General features: G+C 51.6%; 2 protein-coding genes across 2 annotated transcripts; both read left to right on the forward strand.

Annotated features, from left to right (window-relative positions):
- Window positions 1–48: 48 nt before the first annotated feature.
- Window positions 49–10,334, forward strand: LOC130534314 (rho-related GTP-binding protein RhoQ). The gene is made up of 5 exons (XM_057048345.1): window positions 49–340; window positions 644–702; window positions 4,764–4,928; window positions 7,840–7,935; window positions 8,272–10,334. The coding sequence occupies exons 1-5, from the start codon at window positions 199–201 to the stop codon at window positions 8,431–8,433; spliced, it is 624 nt and encodes a 207-aa protein (XP_056904325.1). The 5' UTR covers window positions 49–198; the 3' UTR covers window positions 8,434–10,334.
- Window positions 10,335–12,457: 2,123 nt separating this feature from the next.
- socs5b (suppressor of cytokine signaling 5b) lies at window positions 12,458–21,024 on the forward strand. Its single transcript, XM_057048340.1, has 2 exons — window positions 12,458–12,877; window positions 15,350–21,024. The coding sequence occupies exon 2, from the start codon at window positions 15,371–15,373 to the stop codon at window positions 17,021–17,023; it is 1,653 nt and encodes a 550-aa protein (XP_056904320.1). The 5' UTR covers window positions 12,458–12,877; window positions 15,350–15,370; the 3' UTR covers window positions 17,024–21,024.
- Window positions 21,025–22,916: the final 1,892 nt, after the last annotated feature.

Genomic DNA, 22,916 nt, shown 5'->3' on the forward strand with positions numbered 1-22,916 from the left:
GGGAGGAGGAGGAGGAGGAGGAAGAGGAGGGGGGGACGATGCAGTTGCGATCCGACTTAGAGCGCCGATCAGTCCGTCACAGAGGCTGGTGATGCCCGCCGTGCGCGGATCGGTACCAAGCAGCAGCGGTAAGAGGAAGGGGTCGGGACAACAGGGCGCAGGGGTGGCGGTGACGATGGTGCTGGTCAGGTCGGGATCATGGCTAACGGAACCGGCACTATCATGTTAAAATGCGTCGTGGTGGGAGACGGCGCCGTGGGGAAAACGTGTCTCCTAATGAGCTATGCCAACGACGCCTTTCCAGAGGAGTATGTGCCCACAGTGTTTGACCATTACGCAGGTAGGAACGCATTTCTCCTCTCTTGTGTGTCTTGTGTCGCCACCAGGGCAGGTTCAAACACAACATGCTAATATTTCCACGGTAGGAGAGAGAATCCGAGATTGTTTGACTGGATCTCCCCGTCCCCAACTGCACAGTCCTGCATCTGTTGCTATAATCAAAACCACTTGTTTGCCTTCATAGCAGAGAGGGGTTGGGGACTCTGATCCACCCCCCCCCCATCCCTCGCTGCTCCCCACCCTCCTCGCCCCCTTCGCCCCTCTCCTCTTCCTCTCCTCAAAGCTCTTTGTCATTTCCTTGCAGTGAGCGTCAATGTCGGTGGGAAGCAGTACCTGCTGGGACTGTACGACACCGCCGGCCAGGTACGGCTCACACTCTCCTCAAGGACACCCTCTCACATGCACTTTGTCAGCGTCTCTCTCGCTCTATCTTGGTCCTCCCCCATGTGGCTCCACAAGCCTCCAACACGCCCACAGGCTTCACATTCAGGCCAGACGCTAAGCTGCAACAGGTGATGGCTTTTGCACATGGCTTCACTGCCAGGGTCTGGGCTAGCGTGGACAGTGGTGGCAGTGAAGGGGTTTCAATCCTTCTATTATGTGGAGAACAGGGCTCCTATGTCCAGTAGTGATGTCACAGGTTTGTTAATAGAGCTCCCTAAAGCCAGGCTTTTTTTGCTTTACAATGCACCATTCAGCAGGGCCAGAGGTCGAGCGTTTCCGAGCCGCACGGATCCGCACACACAATAATGTTTACACGCAGAGGAGAAAAAAGAGAGGATCCCACACCCACGCGCTGGACACGGACGGCAAACTTATCCAGACACGGAGCGTCACGTCCGCCCACGCTCGACACTTCGCGCAGAAGGAAACAATGAGTGCTTTTATGTTCAGTCATTAGCCTGGAGGCCATTGAAATTTTAGCTGTTAGCAAAATATAGAAGGCAAACTTTACCAGCGACTGACTGCTTAACGTATCGGGATCGAGGCGCGTCTCCTTTCCAGAGGCCATTTTAGGTCCTCGTCTGTAACACCTCGAGACGTTGATGGGATCCAGCTCGCATAATAAGGTGCTTAACAAATATTATCCAGAGGGAGAACAAACAGGTACTTTGTTCAGGTAAAAATAGAAGATGGCTCTTCACTTGCAGCCCTTTTTTCTGACTTACCGACAGATGCTTTTTCTTTTCCTCAGGCGTAATGATGCACAAAAACTAGTTTTAACGACTCACAATAAGGACAGAGGGTTATTTTTGGAAATCCAGGCCATTATATCTGTGTTTGAAGGTTTTTTTTTCCTTTTTTTTTTATTACTGTTAACGTACATTTATTATTCTGAAAGAGCCTCAAACGATGCACATTTCACCACAGGAACTGTTACGGCCGCCTAAAGCGTTTGAAGAGTTCCTGTCCTGAGTTAAGACTTTCTGAAGAAAGGCGCTTTGAGGTTGGGGGTGGGGGGGTGGGGTGGGGGGTCGGCGTGCTCGCACCCGGGGGTTTGTTTGAAGCCCCGATCTCCTGCCGGGGCTGCATTCGGGATGATGATATCAGAACAAGGCTCAGCTGGGAACACATCATCTTTTAACTCGCTGTAATGCAATATGGCCCAAGACGCATCCAACTGCCAGCGCGTTAAGTTGCTCGGGACATCTGCTGACAACATCTGGATTCTTCACACATGTTCGCAGATGGCAGAAGAACATTTACGGCAGTTGGGAAACCACGGAGCAGAACGAGCCCTTTCCCTTCCGCCAGTTAGAGCTGCACGCTGACAGCCCGACACCTTTGACCCCGCCGCTTTCCGGCGACCTAAAACTGCGCACACGTCCAGTATTGAATATTGGGGCCACTTTCCCCGGGGGGCCAGATTTAACCGTGTCGGGGCAGAACATGGGATCCACTCGCTGGAAGGACAGAAGAAGAAAAGGAAGGTTCTGCGACGCATCTAGAGGAGGTCCAGAATTTTGCTCAGCTCACTCATGAATGCAGGGATCCAGGAACTGCCCCCCCCGTGGCTGCTTTATGTTTGATTTTTGGAAAAACAGATGGGGAGAGGTGCTGCTGCTACGAGCTGAGAAAAGAGGAACACACATATTGTCTATTTTGGCGATGCAGGTTTGTTTTTAGCTGATTCAGAGCGTCTGTGAAATGGAGAAGTTCTCCCAGATGTCTGCCGCGGGTGCTGCCGGCCACTGAGGGTAGAGTTACTGCGCTCTTAAACGCCTCGTCCCGCCGCCCCCGGCTCGGCTGACCTCTTTATGCGGAGCACAGGGCCAGCTGGTAATGTTTATAGCTCCAGCATCTGATCAAAGACTGGAGCCCCAAACAGAGGGAAGGGGGGGGGGGAGTGAAAGGAAGACAGAAAGAGGAAGAGAGAGACAGGAGGGGAACAAGAGAGTCAGGGAGGGGGAGGATGCCGTCAGGAGCGGACTGAACGTAAACACTCCAATCAGCCCCTCGCTGGGATTCGTGCTGTTGTGTTTATTAACCGGGTCTGGAGGTTCGTTGTCGTGGTTTCCACAGTTATGGTGGTCTGCGGGCCGGTGCTGGAGGAGTGGAGGATACGGCATCTGTCAGGGGTTAAAGAGTCACGCTGTTCTCTGTACGAAGGAGGAGTCGCAACTGCTGGAACGCGGCTGAAGTGGAGGCCGGGTGACGGACGCGTCTCCGGACGCACTTCAGGGACGCTGTCCCTGATCACCCAGAGAGAGGCTCGGTCTCCATTATGCCAGGATTTCAGACCCAAAAACAAGGGGAAGCACCTTGATTGGCGGCTGAGGGCACGTAACGCCAGAAACGTGCCGACTGATTTATTCCATATGGTTGTACGCAGAGGAAAGTCTTTACTTATTCATTCGTTCGTTCATTCATTCTCCTGCTGCCGCCTCTGCACTCAACAAAATCTCCCACCGCTGCCGGTGGAGGAGCAGGAGGAAACAGGAAGCGGACGCTGAGTGCTGCGGTACCCACAGACACGTCCATAGAGACGGGCTCCGGTTCGGCTGCCCGGTTCATCTGCTCAAGATGATCCCGGTGCACCCTGGAGTTGCCAGTTCACTTAGCTCAGAAGTGGTGAGTCGGTGTGTCCCAGTGACCCCCGGCAGGGGTTACGGGGCGGCAGGCGGGGATTGGGTGTGAAGGTCGGAGGGGGTCGTCTGGTTTAGGTCTCACACGGCTGGGAGCCCGTCTCTCAGCAGGACCTGTTCCAGCTCACACTTCACACTCCAGGTCTTACACTTGAGCAGAGCCTTGAAATAACCGCAGAGCAGCATGTGTTAAAGCTGACCTGGCTCGCACTCCACACACACACACACACACACACACACACACACACACACACACACAATGCCGCCGCCGCCGCTGCCGCCAGAGAGCGGGCATCTGTTGACACAGCCAGTCTATAGAATCCAGAGGAGGCCACAGCCGCGGTGGTGGGGGTCAGGGAGGGGGTCTGGTTGACATCATCGCCCTCGTGACTCAACACAGCGCCGTCATTCTTGCTGGGACACCGTCCCCGTGTGCACATGTATGGAGAGAAGATCATAATATTTACACTATCGTCCCGACACGCGGACGCGACGGTCGTCTGAGCCGAGCTGATTGAAACCTGGAAGGAACGGGGGTGTAAAGGTTCCCGACCAGCGCTGGAGCTTTGTGGGAGAAAACACACACAGTGTGTGTGTGTGTGTGTGTGGGGGGTGTTTACAGTAAAGCGCTAACAGTCCTACAGAGCTTGTCTTTATGTCGGCGTCCTGCAGGCAGAGGTCACGAGAACAGACGTAAACAACAACGTGGCAGATAAATAACGTGTAAAAAAGGCAGGAGAATATCTCAACATATTCCATAATGCTACTAATACTCGTCGCACGGTGGGTGTTCGTTCCTTACGAAGGGATGGCCGCCGCTCCTCCTCTTCAGAGGGAATCGGCGATGAAAATCTGATTGCTTTCTCATCCGTTTGCCCCAGAAAACACTCAAGATTAATGAGCAGGTTTAATCCAGCCCTTGTAAATCAGGTGCTTGGCGCGGGCTTTGTTTTTATGTCTGCAAAATTGGGCCTCCCACACACACTTTAATATCCAGACAGTGTGTGTGTGGATCATAAAGAATTGTTCAAAAACAAAGCGATGAGCTTCGCTTGGCGGGACATCAGAGGGTTCCGCACCGCTGACGGATGTATCACGTTAGAAAAAGGGGGGTTACGGTCGTGTCCACCTCAGTCAGGGTGGGACGCCGTCCATTTCCAAAGGGGAAGGTTGAGATGTTCCACTCCTGCCATTTTAATCCCACTCCGTCGAGCGAGGCAGCCACGGAGACGCCTGAGTGTAAATCCTATGAATCGGGACAACAAGACCCTGAAATGTCAGCTCGTGTCCTTCGTTGTCTCCTGCCTCCCTGACCCGTCCTGGCTTGTCTCCTTGCAGGAGGACTACGACCGCCTCAGGCCGCTGTCCTACCCAATGACCGATGTCTTCCTCATATGCTTCTCCGTGGTTAATCCCGCCAGTTTCCAGAATGTACGGGAGGAATGGGTGCCAGAGCTACAGGAGTACGCCCCCAGCGTCCCCTACCTGCTCATCGGCACCCAGGTCAGTGCTCTTTCATTCCAGAGAACCAGGATAACACATTCTTCTGTGGGGACTATTGACCTATATGTAATATTGCAAGTGTGTAAAACCTCCTGCCGGCTGTGTGAAGCGTCTGGAGGTTCTGATCATCTGTAACGATCTGCAGCCAAGCTTCCGTGCAACCGCGAGCAGGAAGAGGAGGCCGCAGGATGAGCCGAACCTCCCCGGTTCACACAAGCCACCTAATCTCCCGTTTTTGTGTTAATAACAGTGGCAAAAGCGGCGGTCCTCCGACACCAGCTGCCACGTCCACGTCACCAGTCTGACATTCAGCATGAGCTGATAGCAGCTTTACAAGCGTCTTTAGCTTCTCTCGCGTCCTCTGGAACATCCATAACATGGCCAGTGTGTTCAAAACACACAGAAACGACCCTTTTCCACGTTGCTGAGCAGAACGGCGCCTGATAGAGGACGCCGCGGACACTCCACTGTCCGTCTCCGTCTGCGTGTTTGCAGCAGTTAAGATTTTTACAAAGAGATTTGCTTTGATTGCATCACACTGAGAGGAAGTGTGGCTCCATTTCCTGCTCAGGACACTGTTACTCCACTCATCTCTTATGCTGCTGATGCGGTTCTGCAGCCCTTCCTGGCATAATGGTTCATCCGAACGAACGCTGTCTCGTAGGTGAGGTCTGGGCCCTGTTCCCTGGCAACCACATGCCAGTGCAGCCAGCAGCCCGGCAGCAGTGACGAGGCTGGAGTGGGTGTTAGCTTATCTGGTGTTAGCCCACAGATAAGCAGTTCCTGCCATAAGTCACTCTCATACCCGCTGCTGGGTGCTGAGAGGGACGACACGGGGGTGCCACACTACACAAGAAGAGGGTTAATGATGCGTCGATTTCATCCCACCGGTTATGACAGAACTATTGCCGGAAATTAAAGAGGAACCTTGCGGTTGACTGAGAGAATCGCTAAGTAAGAGTCACAAAAGTGAAGCAGTTTAACCGTTTAACGAGGGCGCAGGATAATTACGGGTTCCTCTTCTTATCATGGGGTGATCAGTGGAACAAAATACTCCCCTTATTCAGCTGTTGGCTGGTAAATTAGACGGTGGCTTCCGGTACATAATTATTCAAATACTAGAACATGGTGCTGAATTTCCATGCAAATGATGTCTTTTGGCTTATTAAGGGAAGTCTTCAGGGGGACAGTCCTCGGGGACAGTAAATCATTCAGATGATACATTCCTGGCTTTATTTCTCTGTTGTGCAACCGTTGTTTTTATCTCATCAGCTCCAACATCCACTCTACTGATTTAACACCCTCAGTTCCTCATGTTTTGGGTAGCAGGGAGTTAGCATTGCTACAAACCTTCCATATAAGCCACGCATTATGGGATGAAAATACCTAATTTGGTCCTTTGACCAGCAGTTTGGCTCTTCTGTTCCTGCTATTGTTGTTGTTGACATTCAGATTCAGATTCAGATCCTTTTTGTCCCACACGGGGAAATTTACAGTGCAACAACAGCAACAAGAGCACTCAGAGAAAAATAAGATAAAATCAAATAGGAATCAAATGAAATATACAAAGAGGATGTATATTTACAATAATCCAGATAAATGGATACTCGGCCTCTGTGTACTGTACATAGTGCAGAGGGTGAATACAATATACATATCAGAATATATAATATTCAGATTGTGCTAGCGGGCGTTATGTTTATTGTGCAGTCTAACAGCAGCCGGCAGGAAAGATCTGCGATACCTCTCCTTCACACAGCGAGGGTGGAGCAGCCGCTCACTGAGGAGCTGCCCAGTGCTGCCAGGGTGTCCTGAGGGGGTGGGACGTGTTGTTCAACATGGATGACAGCTTAGCCATCATCTCCATTTCCCACCACTCCACTGAGTCCAGGGGACATCCCAGGACAGAGCTGGCCCTCCCTACCAGTCTGTCCATCTCTTCCTGTCCCTGTCCGTGATGCTACTGGACCAGCAGACTATCCCGTAGAAGATGGCTGATCCCACCACAGAGTCATAGAAAGTCCTCAGGAGGGGTCCCTGCACTCCAAAAGACCTCAGCCTCCTGAGCAGGAACAGTCTGCTGTTGCCCTTCTTGACCAGGGCGTCTGTGTTGTGTGTCCAGTCCAGGTTATTGTTTAGGTGAACACCCAGGTACTTGTAGGACTCCACCACGTCAACATCCGTTCCCAGGATGTTCACTGGTGCAGGTGGGGGGTTGTTACGCCTGCGGAAATCCACCACCAGCTCCTTGGTTTGCCAGCGTTGATCTGGAGGTGTTCCGCAGGCTCCAATCAATGGCAACAGGTGAATCAGAAGCCACCTGGGTTAGCAGAAGCGCTACTGCTAGCTGGCTGCGCTTCACTCTTAGCGTTGACGTCTGTCTGTCCTCCTGTGTCAACTTCAATGTCACCGGTCTGGGTTCTCTTTAGGCCTTTTTGGAGCCACGCCGACATCTGTAACCAAGTCCATTAAACTTCTGACCCAAATCAAGCAGAGAATCAACCTGATGTCCACTCAAATTGATTATCACCTTCAAAATCCGCAAGATCTCTTCTTCTTCACGGCTTTCCCAGCACACCTGACTCGCGACACCTCCTTACGAGTGAACAGCTGTGGGGTGTGTACTAATGCACTCTGGGTAATGTAGTGTAGCCATTGGAGTATGTCTATCAAAGACAGAAAACAGGAGAAGGGGAGGATTAATCCATGAGATTAATCTGGACCTGAGGTGTTATTAATGAAATATGAGTGTTCGCAGCCATGCGTGCACGCAGCCATCAGGACCGTCTGGTCCAGGCGACCCAGACTGATGTGCTCGCTGCCGATAAATTCACCCTCAGCAACCTTCCCCCGCTGAAGGCTCTCATATGCTGTTAACCTCATCTCAATTACTGCCCCATATTTCCTTCAGATCGACCTTCGCGACGACCCCAAGACCATCGCCAAACTCAACGACATGAAGGAGAAGCCCATCGCCACTGAGCAAGGACAGAAACTAGCGAAGGAGGTTGGTACTCGGTGTCGGGCGCGTGGCTCCCTCTGGCCCAGTCAGGGGGTCAAGGGTCGATTTGTTTCTCCTTTCCTGACAAGACTCCACCACACAAATGCCAGGAAATGGAAATCCCCTGTCAGTACTGTGTGTACGTGTGTGTGAGCAGTGGCGGGAGGTGAGCGTCACACAGTTCACACTGGCCAGTTCGGCCCAAAGGAAGAAAACGACCTTGAGGACCGACAGAAATAGAAGCCGCCGGTTGAATACACACAAAAGTGATCGGTGGTCTAACAACAGCAATAACTGCTGGTTGACCATCGTTTACTCACAATCCTTCTGCTCTTGTCTCAGATCGGTGCCTGTTGCTACGTGGAATGTTCCGCTTTGACCCAGAAGGGCCTGAAGACGGTGTTCGACGAGGCCATCATCGCAATCCTGACTCCCAAGAAGAAGAAGGGCGCTCTGAAGAGGCGACTGGGGCCGCGCTGCATCAACTGCTGCCTGATCACATGATGACAGCACGTGGGTCTGCTGGTCCTCCATCCAGACAAGCAGAGACCAAAGCCGGACCCGGGTTGACTGAGGCCTCAGAAGGACTTCGGAGGAGCACACAAAAACCCAAGTCGGTCGCTTCTTCACACAGACTCTTTTGCCTCCAAAGTACCTTCTTTTATAACCATTTGTAGTAACTTTACCTGTAAATTGTTATAAGCTGCCATACAAAAGATTTCTAAGACTGTCTTAGGTGACACTGTGACAGTGAGCAGGAGGCTCTCCTGGACACGAGGCCTCTGTCTTTTCTATGTCAACCATGTGCTACAGACCCCGCCGACCCACAATATCTGCCTCCACTTGATCGTTTTGTGGGGACAATGACAATGCTGTGCAGTAATATATGCTGTATTTTGGACTTTTGAACTATTATTTGTAGGTTTTTTTTTTTTGTTATAGTGGCATGCCAAAAAAATGAAGTTTGGTCTTCACCAGGAAGTGAAGATGCCTATTATCCATTTTTAAAATGCATATTATTCAGAGGTTATGATTTTTCAGCTCTATAAGGAGCTTCTTTTATCCTGTAGTCACGTGCTGGCGTTTGTATCGGTTTTAGACGAGGGACGATTTTAGAGAGCCGCATCCAAAGACTCCCGTTCCTTTAAGACGACCCCAGTACCGGGCGTCAGAGGCACAACACGAAGCACAGTTGATCCTGGAGCACATCCCCCCCCGGGGAACGCCACAGTCTCCCATCAGAGGCTGGCGGAAGCACAGACGATGCACACGGATGAGCACAGCTCGCCATTTCAACAGGCACAGTCAGGACACAGGTGAGACAGCGATAGCTGCCTCCGTCCTGGTCAGAACGCGGTGGAACACGGTTGGCTAAAGGCAGATCCTTGTGGGTTTTCCACCTCTCTGATCCGGCTCACGTAGCCATTTTGTCCTGACGTCACGGCGGGAATCCAAAGTCAGGAGGCCTATGGGACCGTGGGAAGTCCATCGAGACGGAAAAGAGAATAAATTAAGATTCTGTCGGTGGGGAGATGGTGACCAATCACACGGAATCATGTTTGAGGGCGTGGTAGCAACGGTGTAGCCGAAATGAAGCTAACACAAAAAGATGAGTCAAGTTTTAGGCTGAAACTGGCGCCCGAGGCGCCGGACATGCTGAGGTTTTACATCTAATGTAGTAAAATATAACTATGGGGTTGTGTTAGGTAGTCAGCTTTGGTCTGAAGTGACACTATAAGTTATGTTTAAGACTGAGCTGTGATGGGGAAGGGGGGGTCAGATGGTGACATCAGAGCGGCGTCGGGACAAAATGGCTGCAAACGCAGTGAAAAAAGAGAAATATGTTAGCAGGACATTGGAGGTTCGCAGAATTATCTTGGGGTTGCAAACTATCGCCGGAGGTCCACCTCAGCAGAGCGCTGATCATTGAGATTCTGGTGAAGCCGACCGTGTACCGACCCGCTTCAGCATTGGGGCGTCGCAGCATTGAAAGCACAGCTTTGGTTTGACATGAGCAGAAAGGACAGTGTCCAACGCTGTTTCCAGCCCCTCCATGATTTCCTTGCAAGTCTGACCTTGTTTATATGCATTTGATATATATATATATATTTGATTTGTGTTTTTTTTAATACGTTACTGAGAGGTGCCAACTTTTGCTGAATGGCTTCGGTCCTTTTTTTCCCTTTTGGTCAAAGCTTTAATGTAAATGGTGCTCCTCCTCTCTGCCCCCTGCCTGCATCCCATGTGTTTGTGCAGCAGTGGATTGCAGGGTTAGCAGCCTTTTGCTCTTCTTTTGCCTGCTTCTGTTGTGTGAAAGGTCCACCTCAGGATTCAGGACCTCAGTGCCGCAAACAACAATGCATCCTCCCATCAGCTCTTAAATAAACGTGTTTACTGTGTTAATACATCAGCGTTGAGGGTTTGACTCGGGGAAACGCCCCAGGTATAGATTCCTGAAATGACATCAGGAAGAATTAAATCCTGGAGGAGGAGATCCACCTACGGAGTTAGATAGCACAAGATTGGCTTGATAAGCAGGGCAACAGAATTAGAAAAATATAAATTAGCACTTTCTCTCTGTTACAGAATATAGTGATTAAAGCATTCATGTGTCTGTGTGATTTTATTATCATTTAGAGACGATTTATGTAAAAATTGTTAAAAGAAACTGCGCTGATCTGCTTATTCATCCATTCATCCATTGAAAGTGGGAGATCTTAGTCTCATGGTTTTCATATCTTTAAATTATTTCCCGCGAATTTTAAAAACGTTATTTTGGTGCTGTTCTTCTCTTGAGGATCCCATCAACAAATGTGTCGCTTATTATCATTAAAGTCGTGATTACTGCCACAAGAAAAAGAAAACAAGAAGCGGATGACGAGTGCATGTGCCTCTTGTGCTTCTGCTGCTTCGCCACAAGAGGGCGCACTTTCCCCTCGATGCAGCGGCTCCTGCTGTTATTGATCGCAAGATGATCGATCGGAAGTGATCAGCGATGTAATCAAACTGCCAACCTACAAGCTGGAGAAGTTTGGTGAGACGCATCAAGTTACTATGACAATTAAAGTCCAAAGGGTCACAAATAAAAGCAAATGCTATCATAGTTTATAGTTAATTCACGAGGCCTGATGGTGTCCATCACCATCGCCATCGCCATGGCGCTCGTGGTGCAACGGTGAGCAGCAGCCACGTGAGGATTGGCTGTGATTCCGTCTGGTTTGCTTCCATGAGCTCTAACTGGATCAGCCTGGGGGGGACGCTCACCAGTACATTACTCACACCACTTCCGCCTCCCAGTAAGCTGTGTGTCAGCCTGGATGCTCCTCACCATGACCTCATGTGTGGGCGCACGAGGACGCCAGGGCTCCTCTGAGACACGTCACGTGGTTCAGAGTTACTTGGAGCTGTGACACACGATGACTGGACCAGGAACTGGGACCAGGAACTGGGACCAGGAACTGGGACCAGTGTCAGACAGCACTCCTGCGTTTATACTGACTGGTTACAGTGGGAGGGAGGATAGATGGACTGGTTATACTGGGACAGAGAGGGTAAATGGACTGGTTATACTGGGACAGAGAGGGTAAATGGACTGGTTATAGTGGGACAGAGAGGGTAAATGGACTGGTTATAGTGGGACAGAGAGGATAAATTGACTGGTTATAGTGGGACAGAGAGGGTAAATGGACTGGTTATAGTGGGACAGAGAGGGTAAATGGGCTGGTTATAGTGGGACAGAGAGGGTAAATGGGCTGGTTATAGTGGGACAGAGAGGGTAAATGGACTGGTTATAATGGGACAGAGGGTAAATGGACTGGTTATAGTGGGACAGAGAGGATAATGGACTGGTTATAGTGGGACAGAGAGGGTAAATGGACTGGTTATAGTGGGACAGAGAGGGTAAATGGGCTGGTTATAGTGGGACAGAGAGGGTAAATGGACTGGTTATAGTGGGACAGAGAGGGTAAATGGGCTGGTTATAATGGGACAGAGAGGATAAATGGACTGGTTATAGTGGGACAGAGAGGATAAATGGACTGGTTATAGTGGGGCAGAGAGGGTAAATGGACTGGTTATAGTGGGACAGAGGGGGTAAATGGACTGGTTATAGTGGGACAGAGAGGATAGATGGACTGGTTATAGTGGAGGACAATGTCTGCCTCTTCCACTCCCTTTCTGTCTCCGTCTCCTCTCGTCCCTTCGAAGCTTGTCCACGCGTGTCCATTCGCGTGTCCACAACCGAACGTCGGTCTTCTAAATGTCCAACTTTGTATGAGTCTAATGATCTTGCTGACGATGACGATGATGAAGACGACGCAGGACAGGTGGACACAGCAGCCTGACCACAGCTGTCCTTTATACATCTCGGCTTGTCCTCCCACCTGCTGCTCCTCTCACCTGGGTGACGTCATGGCTGCGCCCCCTCCCGCCCTTCCCCCGTTTCCGGGAAACCCCTCCCCCTCCCCCCTCCGTTCATTGGTGACGTCAGACGCCCGTCGCGCGGATCCGGAGCGCGTCATTCCCCCCTCCGCGTTGTCGGTCGGAAGCAGCCGGCTCTCCGCTCCTTCCCATTGGACCGGGCCGCTGTCAGTCCGGGGGCCGCTCACGCCGAGCACCGTCCGCCTTCCCTGGCTCTCCGTCTGCTGAATCGCCGTCATATTGGCTGCTGGAAGCAGCAGCGACCGCGGCAGAGAAGCAGCCCCTCACCATGGTGGAGAGTGCGGGTCCGCCGCACTTCAACCGTGATTTGTTTTTAAAAGGCGCTTTGGGAGGTGTTTAAATTGTGATTTTTAAAAGTATCCGGGATGAGACCGTCAAGCATCAGAGGACCTTTTGTGCTTTCATCCGACACCGTGGTCCGCAAGGGGGATGTATGCCTGACTTCTCTCAATAGCCATTTTTTGCAGACAAAGAAAGCTTTTGAATAGAGCTTTCTAAGGACAAACGGGTAAGATATAACTTCCAGAATAACACGCATTTACACCCCCGCGTGTCGGGTTTGTCTACTCGGCGCGTCGAAGCCCCAGAACAGCTCTCCGTCTATTTGTGTTGATATTTTGCGTCTTTTTTAAAAATCAAGCTAGCAGGCTAAGCTAACGGGCTAACCTAGCTGGACCGCTGGAAGGTCCACTCAGGGGGATGCTAACCGTTAGCTTCTCTGACAGCTCCCGGCCGGACCGCTGGTCCGTGTGGAACCTGCGCCGGGTTCCAAGGGAGGGGAACAGTTTGGACACACTTTTTGAGTAAATGGCTGTACTCCTGGCGGAGCCGCCAAGCCTCCAAGGCCACATTTAGCAGCGAACGTGTCAAAATGTTAGCGTGTCTTCCAACTCGGTCGGTACCAGAGAAAAGTGGGGCCTCCGCAAGCCCGAAGGCCTTCCAACCATTCCCACACAGAAACTGTAATAACCTTATCGTTTCGTGGTCGTGACAGTGATACAAGAAGTTATTCCCGCTTCATAAACTCGCTTTTCTGTCCCATTTCTGTGGTCATGAATCACCCAAGCGAAGAGGCTCATTCGGGAATGTTGGGATAATATTTCAACTCTGGCAACATGGATTCTGCAGCACTTTTTGACCTATTTGACTCCTTTTATTAAAAAAAACCCAAAAAAACCCAACTTGTTATTAACTCTGCAACACACAGCAGCTTTGCTGATGTGCTGCTGCATAGTAACAGCGTATTAACGTGTCGTTAAAGTTTTCTTTCCAAGTCAAAAATAAATGTCTTTCCAGACCATTCCATCAATCAAGATCTTAGTCTCCCGCTTTTTAACACCTTCATTTAAAGATTGCATGCAGCATTCTTTGTGGCACATATCTTTGAGAAGGCACGGCAGCAAATATCTCATTAACTCTGGTCTGAGCTGCAGAGGCATCCTCCTGTAATCTCCTCTCTTTTCCAGCCCTCCGTTAAATCAACTTGATCCCAGGAGAATGGGTGTGTTGGGCTGCCGGAGAAAGCACCAGTATCCAGCGCCGGTTCTGTCTCGGGGCAGCTTTTAGGGCGTCCGGCCACATCGCGAACGTGCATTCCCGGCGTCCGCGGGTCGCTTAGGTTGAATTCTGCCGCCAGGTTTTATGGAATCCGCTGAGAATTCCGACACGTGACGCCGTCGGTATGTTTTTAAAATGCCTGTCTGCAAAATCTGCCAGGGGATTTTTTTATTTTTATTTTACTGTGAGTTATGAGACGAGGACGCGAGCACATACCTGGGTTAAAAAGGCCGCCGGTCCGCTTCAGCCCTGGCCTCATCACCCCGCTCCAGCCCTGATTGTCGCCCTTTTGGCCCGGGCCGTGCACGCTCAGAAAACCAGGCGATTGCTGGCAGATGCAGGCTGCGGCTGGTTTCGGTTTCAGCTCCCACAGAACCGAGTCGCAGCGCCGTCCTGCTGCGAGCTGAAACGTCGCGTTGGGAGCGAAAATGAGACGCGATGTGGAACCGGCCGGATCATCTGGTTCTGATGGCGTTTAAAGGTGTTTTCGCCCGAAGCCTGAAGGTACCAGGCCTTAATAACGAGGCCGATTTTCTGATTAGAATCAGCTCGAAGCAGCCAAAGCAGAAATAACGTGCTCCCTATAAACACTTCATTCAAAATATTTTTTTTAAAAAGGGTCCAAATGGGGTTGAAATCTCAGTCTGTTTTCCAAGGGAGCCGTAAACAAAGCAGCTGTTTCCCCATTTCACCAGTGGCTGCTTCCAACTTGGACCGCAGAGGGTTGTTTTCTGCACTGATGTCCGTCCAGCGTGCTGTTAATGACTCGTTAGTCGCAGGATTATGCTGAAATTGCAATTAAAAACCCTCTTTTTGCAGGATGATGGTGCCTCCCACTCGAGCGGGACGGGTTTGAACGGTGTCCCCCCACGAGACCGCTAATGTTAAGCAGAGTTAGTGCTGGTTAACCTGCTCGGCGTTTTCCTTTAAACCCTTTAAAACGGCATTTATGATTAAAGAATAAAGAAATGCTGACATTCAGCAGACATCAAAGGTCTTTCTTAAGTATTTAAGGAACATAAAGCTCATTATGATGCTCATTTATACCGTCGACCCGGTCGCACGTGGGAAAACGGCTGGAATCAAACAACACCCGAGAAGCGGCCCGATGGCGTGCGCCAAAGTGCGCGGCGTGGCGCTCGTCAGGTCTAGACTGGCTCTGTAATACAGTACATACCAGCAGATCAGCTGCGAGCAGATCCCGGGTTCATTTATAGCCGCGGCCTTGTGCCTCCGCACGTCTGCCTGGCAACTCCGGAGCGGCTCCAGTCAGGACGGCTGGCACGCGCTCCCGCCCCGACACTCTCGCCATGTCTAATTATTAGACGCACGGCGGCGTGGAACGTCAGACGCCAACATTCTTTGCGCGGGCTTCCGTTTCTCCGCCTGTGAGTTTCTGACTTTTGTCCTCCGTTGTGCTCAGGTCCTCTCCCACCGCGGAACCATGTGGAGCAACCTGAAGAGCAAATGCCAGACGCTGTTCCACAACAACAGTAACCCGGGACCTGCGGACAGCGGGCCGGAGGCGGACGCTGTCCGCTGCACGCTGGGCGGGGCCGCGGCATCGGGAGCCTCCAGCCCGTCTCGGAGACTCCAGCCGGCGCCGGCGGCATCGGCGGGGCGGCGTCACCATAACTGTGTGTCCAACGTCCCCCAGATAGTAGAAATCACCATCGACAAGGAGAGCGAGGATGTCCGAGGGGACGTGGGGGCGGTCCCCCTGGCCAGGAGGGACTCCTATTCCCGGCACGCTCCGTGGGGCGGAAAGAAAAAACACTCGTGCTCAACCAAAACGCAGAGTTCTCTGGAGACGGAGCGCAGGTCGGGACGCGTGCGGGGGAGCGGGAACCGCCGGGACAGGCGCTGCGGCGTGGGTTCCATCCAGGAGATGAGCGAGGGCGTGTGCGGCGGGCGCGGCTTGAACGCCCGCTCGCTGCGCCAGCGCTTGAGCGACACGGTCGGCCTGTGCTTACCCCTGCCCGCTCACAGACGCGCCCGCTCGGCGAGGAGCCCGGTCGTCTCCAAGAGGAAGATCCACCTGACCGAGCTCATGCTGGAGACGTGCCCCTTCCCACCCGGGTCCGACCTTGCACTCAAGTGGCACTTGATCAAGCAGCACACGGCGCCCGTCAGCCCGCATTCCTCCACCGCCCTGCTGGACGCCTTCGACCCGGCGCATCCCTCCCCGGAGGACGAGGAAGAGCGTCTCCGCGAGCGCCGCAGGCTCAGCATCGAGGAAGGTGTGGACCCGCCCCCTAACGCGCAGATCCACACTCTGGAGGCCTCAGTGCCAGGCTCCTCTCTCTACAAACTGGGACCAAAAATGGCTCCTGGCATGGGAGAGGCCTCTGGGGAAGCCCGGGCCTCGGGGTCCGGCGGCTCGGCCGGCGTCGCGGCGTCTCTCCCCTGTGGACAGGGGCTGGGGGCCGCGGCGCCGGCGCAGGACTGCGAGTCGGAGGAAGATTCCACCACCCTGTGTCTGCAGGCGAGGAGGCCCAAACAGAGGCACGCCTCCGGGGAGGGTCACCTGAGCCGGCAGCAGACCGGGCCTTGGAAGGTGCACACCCAGATAGACTACATCCACTGCCTGGTGCCAGACCTGCTGCAGATCACAGCCCTGCCCTGCTACTGGGGCGTGATGGACCGCTACGAGGCCGAGGCCCTGCTGGACGGCCGTCCGGAAGGCACCTTCCTGCTGCGGGACTCGGCCCAGGAGGATTACCTCTTCTCCGTTAGCTTCCGGCGCTACAACCGCTCGCTGCACGCTCGCATCGAGCAGTGGAACCACAACTTCAGCTTCGACGCCCACGACCCGTGCGTTTTCCACTCTTCCACTGTCACAGGCCTGCTGGAGCACTACAAGGACCCCAGCGCCTGTATGTTTTTTGAACCTCTGCTCACTGTGCCTCTCCACCGGACCTTTCCCTTCGGCCTGCAGCACCTGGCCCGAGCCGCCATCTGCCGCTGGACCACGTACGACGGCATCGGCTCGCTGCCGCTGCCGCCCGCCTTGCAGGACTTCCTGAAGGAGTATCACTATAAACAGAAAGTACGAGTCCGCTGGCTGGAGAGGGAACCGCCACTCAAGGTCAAATGAAGGGGACTTCTCCATCGCCCCATGACACACGCTGCGGGAGGATTACAGAACTTTAGAAATTCCTCATTAGCCAATTAGAGGCTAAAGGGACATGGCGCTCTCTCTCTCTCTGGTGGGGAATGAAAAGTAAATATAACGAGCTACACACGATTCACTCTAATTTGCTTTAGTTACTACTCACACCTGAGGATATCACGACTTTATTCAGTATAACGCTGTCTGGCAAGCACATGTTTTGTTGAGGGTGTTTCAGCCGGGAGCGACGGAAGACACGATCCCGATCGTCTCGGTCACTTTGTGGGTTTTCTCTCTCTCTCTCTCTCGCCACGTGCTCGGCGCCCGCCTGACCCCACGTCATCACCCTGTCCGTAGACCCGCCCGCATGCCTCCAAACTCATCACAGACCGCGTAGCTCTGTTGTCCAGGTTACTCGCTTCTCCTTTTTATGAACGCGCGTGTGTGTTGACAGGGCGTCTGACAGCGCCGCGGCGGGACCGGCGCCGCCCCAGGCACAGTCGTTGCTCTCTTTTTGCACACATCAGCTGCGAGAGGTCGTGACGCCAGGGTCACGGATCAGGGAAATCAGGTGCTTACTCAAGAGTAATGTTAATGTTAGCGACTCCTTAAATAGAAATGATCTACTGTGTCCTGCCTGAGACTGGTTTATAACCCCGTTAAATAGCTGTGCGCTGGTCTGCGTGCCCAGCCAAAACACCTCCAGCAGCCACTTCCCCCTTGTCTCCGTCGGAAACGGCCTCGCCGGTTTACCAGGTCAGCCTAAATCCACTAATCTGTGACGGAATCGAACCCTCAACCCTCTTCAGATCACTACGTAAATGACACGGTGGGAATATTGACCAGCTGTCACAGGTAGTTACGCTTCTGGGGATTAGCATAAATCCCCCCCCCCAGCCAGCCAACTCCACCCCCCCTCCATGTTTGAGTGCCGTGTACACTCGCCCCCGGTCACGAACGAGCAAAATTCACGTCCCCGGACGAAGATTTAATTCCAGTTTCCCGCCACGCTGAGGCCGGATGACCAGGGCGGCGTTGCCTGTGGTGTGTATCTGCACTCAAAAAGAACACACACACACACACACACGCTTTAAAATGTTTTACTCGCCGTCAGCTTTAGCAGGTGGCAGGACGGCGCGACGCCGTTGTGAAGCCGTTGTAGCCCGTTTGGGGAGAGATGTTTCACTGGGTACTAAAGGTTCCACCTCCTGGTCGGGTTCTTGGAAGGCCTGTTTGTGCTGCTGTCCCCGATGCTCAGAGATGCTCAGAGGGTCGAAATAAATAGCACTTTAATTTCATTTGGCGTTCGCCGGTGCAGTCTGAATACCGGGGCAGCCAACAAGGTCGTTGCGTCCCTGAATTGGCTGCAGCCTCTCGTCCCCGGTGCGAAAAACCCGCTGCCTCTCGAAGGCGAACAAAGCCATTTCCTCAAAATCTGTACTTTTTAATCACAGTGGCTGCTTTTAGGAACACTACAAAATTGACCACGCCTGTATTTTTCTGTTCTCTTTGTCCCGCGTCTGCCAACGCTTTAGTTTCTCGCTTGTTTCCGCGACTTTAGCCTGCTCTTAAAAGGTGACGCATCCCTTCGCGGACCACGCGGTGGTAAATCGTTTTAAACTTTGACGTCACCATCAACACAAACACAAGCCGACGCTCTCTCTCCTGGTTCGCAGCTTGTGCGACGGGGCTGGAACTTCCCTTTAAAGCGCCGCCGTCTCATTGGTCTCCCCGGAGCTTCACCTTCCCTTTCTATAGGTTTAGGGTGCGTCTTTGTGCTCAAGCTCGATCCGTGCACTTTATCAGGTTTTGTTAGCGACACGCCGAACCGAAACTGTCCAAACGTTCTCCGGCAGCACCGCTTCTCTTCAGCCTGGTTCCCTCTGAGGATCAGGGAAAAACTGCAGAAATATTTCACCTCGATGCCACAAATCTGGAATTTCCTACCTTAAAAAGGCCACAAACGTCAAGGGTGATCTTCTAAAAACATTTTATGGAAGTCGGTTCATTGTCAATCATGATCACAATCGGGCTTTTTTTTTTTTTTTTTTTTTAAAGAGTTGAGCTTGTAAAACATTTGAATTCTTTTACTGGTTAGTGTGAATTGATATCCGCCTCTAGCAGTTACTGAACACCATTTTGGTTTAGCTAAAACTCCTCCTCCAGGACGCCGTTGCCTGTTTTGGGTCTTTCTGACCCAAGACGGGTCGGCCACGCGGGGCGCACGGACTCCCGTCAGTGTCCTTGGACGTGTAATTCCACCGACGGGATTAACGGCTTGTTCCGATAAGAGTTGTTAACTTTATCTATACTGTAACGTGTGCGTTGCAGACATTTCAAATAGTCAGTATTTCCTTTTATCAACACTAATTCAGGTGCCGTCAGCCTCCGATATGCTGCAGTTTGTGTGTGTTGATTGGTGTCCGGTCCCAGCCGCACAGAGGGTCACCGTGGCGGTGGGGGGGGGGCGGCAGAGTCCAGTGTGAGGGGTGACCGCTCCTATGAACAGCGACCTCGTTGCCCCGTCCCACCTCCGCCCTTTATTCTCAGGCAGGCCCATTGTAAGGAGAGTCCCCCGGACCCTCCGGACTCGGTTTTCCCCATGGGAAATATCTGACATTAACCGTAGCACATGTTTGCCATATAATCTGTAGATTTAGGGGGGGGGGGACCTGAAAGGAAACTTGTAGGATGATGATGGAGTTACACAGCCAGAGGTTTAGGTGTGAGACGACTACGGTGAGTTAGCTGTCTGGAACACATGTTTTTGCACACATCGCACTAGTTCAGGTATTGACATGCCCCCCCGCCCCGCCCCCCATCCCAAAGCCAGGGATGTGTAAACACGGACCGCACTTGGACAGCACGACGTTTCTGTTTCTGCCCCCATGAGTTGTGTGTGACATGGACGGATGACACGAGAGCTCCCAGATGTGAGGTTAATGTGCCCCGAAATCGGTCCTGGTTTTATTTTAATGTCCTATTTGACGGTTTTTAGACAATTCTGATTGGATCAGGAACCGGATTCCCTAAAGCCCCATCAAGAAACACTCGAACCTGTCACCCGTCTCCGTCTCGGTCGGTCGCTCCAGGTTTCTGCGGACGCGGTCTGGTGGTGCCAACCCTCTGTTGAGATTTTAAAAGTTTTAAAGATGCTTTTATTTTGAAATTTCAAAGTACCCACTCGATGCTTTGTCTCATCGATTCCACGGCCGGGGGCAAAAACCCACCATCCGGATTTAATCCCGGACACGTTGCCATCGGGAATTCCTGGAGGGACCGAGCGTTTGGCTGCACTCGGACCCAGCGGATCTGCTCTGGATCACATAGACCCCCCCCCCCCCATCCCCCAACTTGAGTTCATGACATGGTTTTTATCCCTTAGAGGACAAAACAAACAAAAAAGATTCATCTTCCCATATATATTTAAAATCAGCTCTGAAGGTGCGATATGCAAAGGTAAAGGATTTATGACAGAAGTATTATTTTTCATCAGAACTTCTCCCTAATATGCAATGGAGCGGAGCGGAGCGTGAGAACGGCTGCAATCCTCTGTCACTTTAATGCTGAACGTGCACATTGGTTGCTATGGGGACGTGAGCGCCAAGGCGGCAAGACTTGACAATGATGGGAACTAATGGTTGTCTCTCCAAAGCACCGCGGTTTACCCGGACGGCCTTATTCGTCCCCACCAATTACTAAACCCCCCCCCCCCCCGGGGCCGTCGGACGAATATCGCCGTCCCGGTTCCTCCTCCCGCCTTTCGGATTCGGAGCATGTAAATGGCATCACTCACGTTTCACAGTGTTTTCTGTGTATCTCCTTCACCATCATTCAGCGAGGGGGGGGGGAACCAAGTTGTTTTCCAGTGTAACCTGTTCATTTTTTTTTTTAAAGAGCCATATGATATGACACATGTAGCTGTCTCTTGGTGCTTGGCTTATGCTTCATTGTCTTAATATTCCGAATAAAACTGTTAAGTGTAATCCACACTGACCCCGAATTTCATGTCGACCGTCTGTCTGACCTTTTGTCCTCCAGTTTGCGCTGCCACTTTGCATTTCAACGCCCGATTTACGGTCACTTTACTTCTATAGTAGCGGCATGCTCTAGGGGGCGCCTCTGAGTCGACCCCGGCAACCGAGAGAAAAACGCTGGTAACGTACGGTGAAATACATCTGCTCACAGCCCATAATAGTTTCTGACACTTTCCTTCACTTTATTGAGCAATGAACTAGTACATTTAAATGCTTCTTTAGAGTTAAGCTTTTTAAAAGTAAGATTTTTAAGTGAATATTTTGAGTTGTATTAGGTGCTACGGCAGCCACATGTGCAGTATAGATATACACTATATAGATACGCCTCATATACATGTATATACAGTAGATATAATACAGATTATCGTTTCCTGCTCGCTATTTGACCTGGAGTATAAATAGCATGTGGGCTATCGGTTTCATGCTGGCTACTCAGAGCTGATGAATAATTGATGCCCACCCAGGGTGAGGACGAGGGCAATGGGGAGGTGAGTAAGACGACAGGCCAGAAGTTGCTTCAGCCCAATTTCTCCAGTTTAAAACCTGCAGTGGGGTTTGTGGAGTCTGGAACTTGTCTGGAAACATAATATTGCCTGTATCTAGTTTGGTAGCGTCAATGCTAACATTAGCGCGTGGAGGGTGAGGGTTAACTCTACAGACGTGTTCTTGGCTGAGGACGTTCCCGGAGTTGGGAAGGTTTGTTTCCATCTGACGGGCTGAAGGCTGGAATATGTGCTGATAGTGAGCAGATAGTATATTGGTGTAATCTTAGTCAGGGAAGGAAGTTCATCCATATACACTTAATGCCTGTTGCAGGGGACACAAAGTCTTTGAAAGTTTGAATAAGAGCCTAATAAATGCGATGAATGTTTCCCCTCAAACAAGTCTCAACAAACCATAAGTCAGCATAGTATCTCAGTCCATTTTATATGAGGGCAACCGTTGCTATGTGGGATGTATATGCAAATCAAATCAATCTTTATTTATATAGCGTCTTATACAATCAAAATTGTTTCAAGGCGCTTTCCAGAATCCCAGGGCCTGACCCCAGACAAGCAACAGTGGCAAGGAATTGCACTCCCCTTTACCAGGAAGAAACCTTGAGCAGGACCAGGCTCATGTAGGAATGGATGGACCGAGCTGTAGGTTTCACAGCAAAGCCAGCTTTTTCCCGTTCCAGTTTTCCATCGCTGCTGTTTCCAGAAGCTCCTCTGACTCACTGGTGAAACTGGTCGGGCTTTTCACTTCCTCCCCTTCTGCAGCTCTGAGCCCACATTTCCCCACAGAAGTCAACCCAGATATGCGCCACATGGCTGCTGCGTACAGATCTGCAGGCAAATCAGAGAAGAAGAGCCGAGAAGAGCCGCTGCCAAGTCTGTGGCAGCAACGTGAGCGCCGACCTCTGGGTAACCCGACGTCAACAGACAGCCGTACTTTTAACTTTGAGCATATCGCCCAGCAGAAATAAACCCAGCCATTGGTATTTTACACCCCCTCCCCCCGAAGCAACCTTTCGCCCAACAAAACATGAGCTCGATTTATTAATCAACACTTCACCTCTGGATCTCTGATGGAAGGGGACCGGGTGTTGCATGAATGGAGATTATTCCCTTTGATTCCCTTTGGAACGTTGCATTTTGCTACAGGTTCACGTTCAAAGGCAAAGTCGGCGGTGAAATGGGTCAAACGTGGGCCAAATCGTCTTGGATACAGCAGGTTACTGTGCATGTTCCGCTGGACAGAACCTTGCATTTTTATGCTAATGATTAGAGTTTGGATCAGGATAAGGTTCTAGTCTTTTTGGCAGTAAAAAAGCAGAAATAAACAGACTTGAAAGGTTT

Source organism: Takifugu flavidus, chromosome 11, assembly GCF_003711565.1.
Source record: "Takifugu flavidus isolate HTHZ2018 chromosome 11, ASM371156v2, whole genome shotgun sequence".
Classification (NCBI taxonomy): domain Eukaryota; kingdom Metazoa; phylum Chordata; class Actinopteri; order Tetraodontiformes; family Tetraodontidae; genus Takifugu; species Takifugu flavidus.

Coding starts and splice junctions, on each gene's coding strand:
- LOC130534314 (XM_057048345.1), top strand. CDS start 199: ATGGCTAACGGAACCGGCACTATCATGTTAAAATGCGTCGTGGTGGGA. Junction 341..643: donor AGTGTTTGACCATTACGCAG/GTAGGAACGCAT, acceptor ATTTCCTTGCAG/TGAGCGTCAATGTCGGTGGG. Junction 7,936..8,271: donor GACAGAAACTAGCGAAGGAG/GTTGGTACTCGG, acceptor CTCTTGTCTCAG/ATCGGTGCCTGTTGCTACGT.
- socs5b (XM_057048340.1), top strand. CDS start 15,371: ATGTGGAGCAACCTGAAGAGCAAATGCCAGACGCTGTTCCACAACAAC.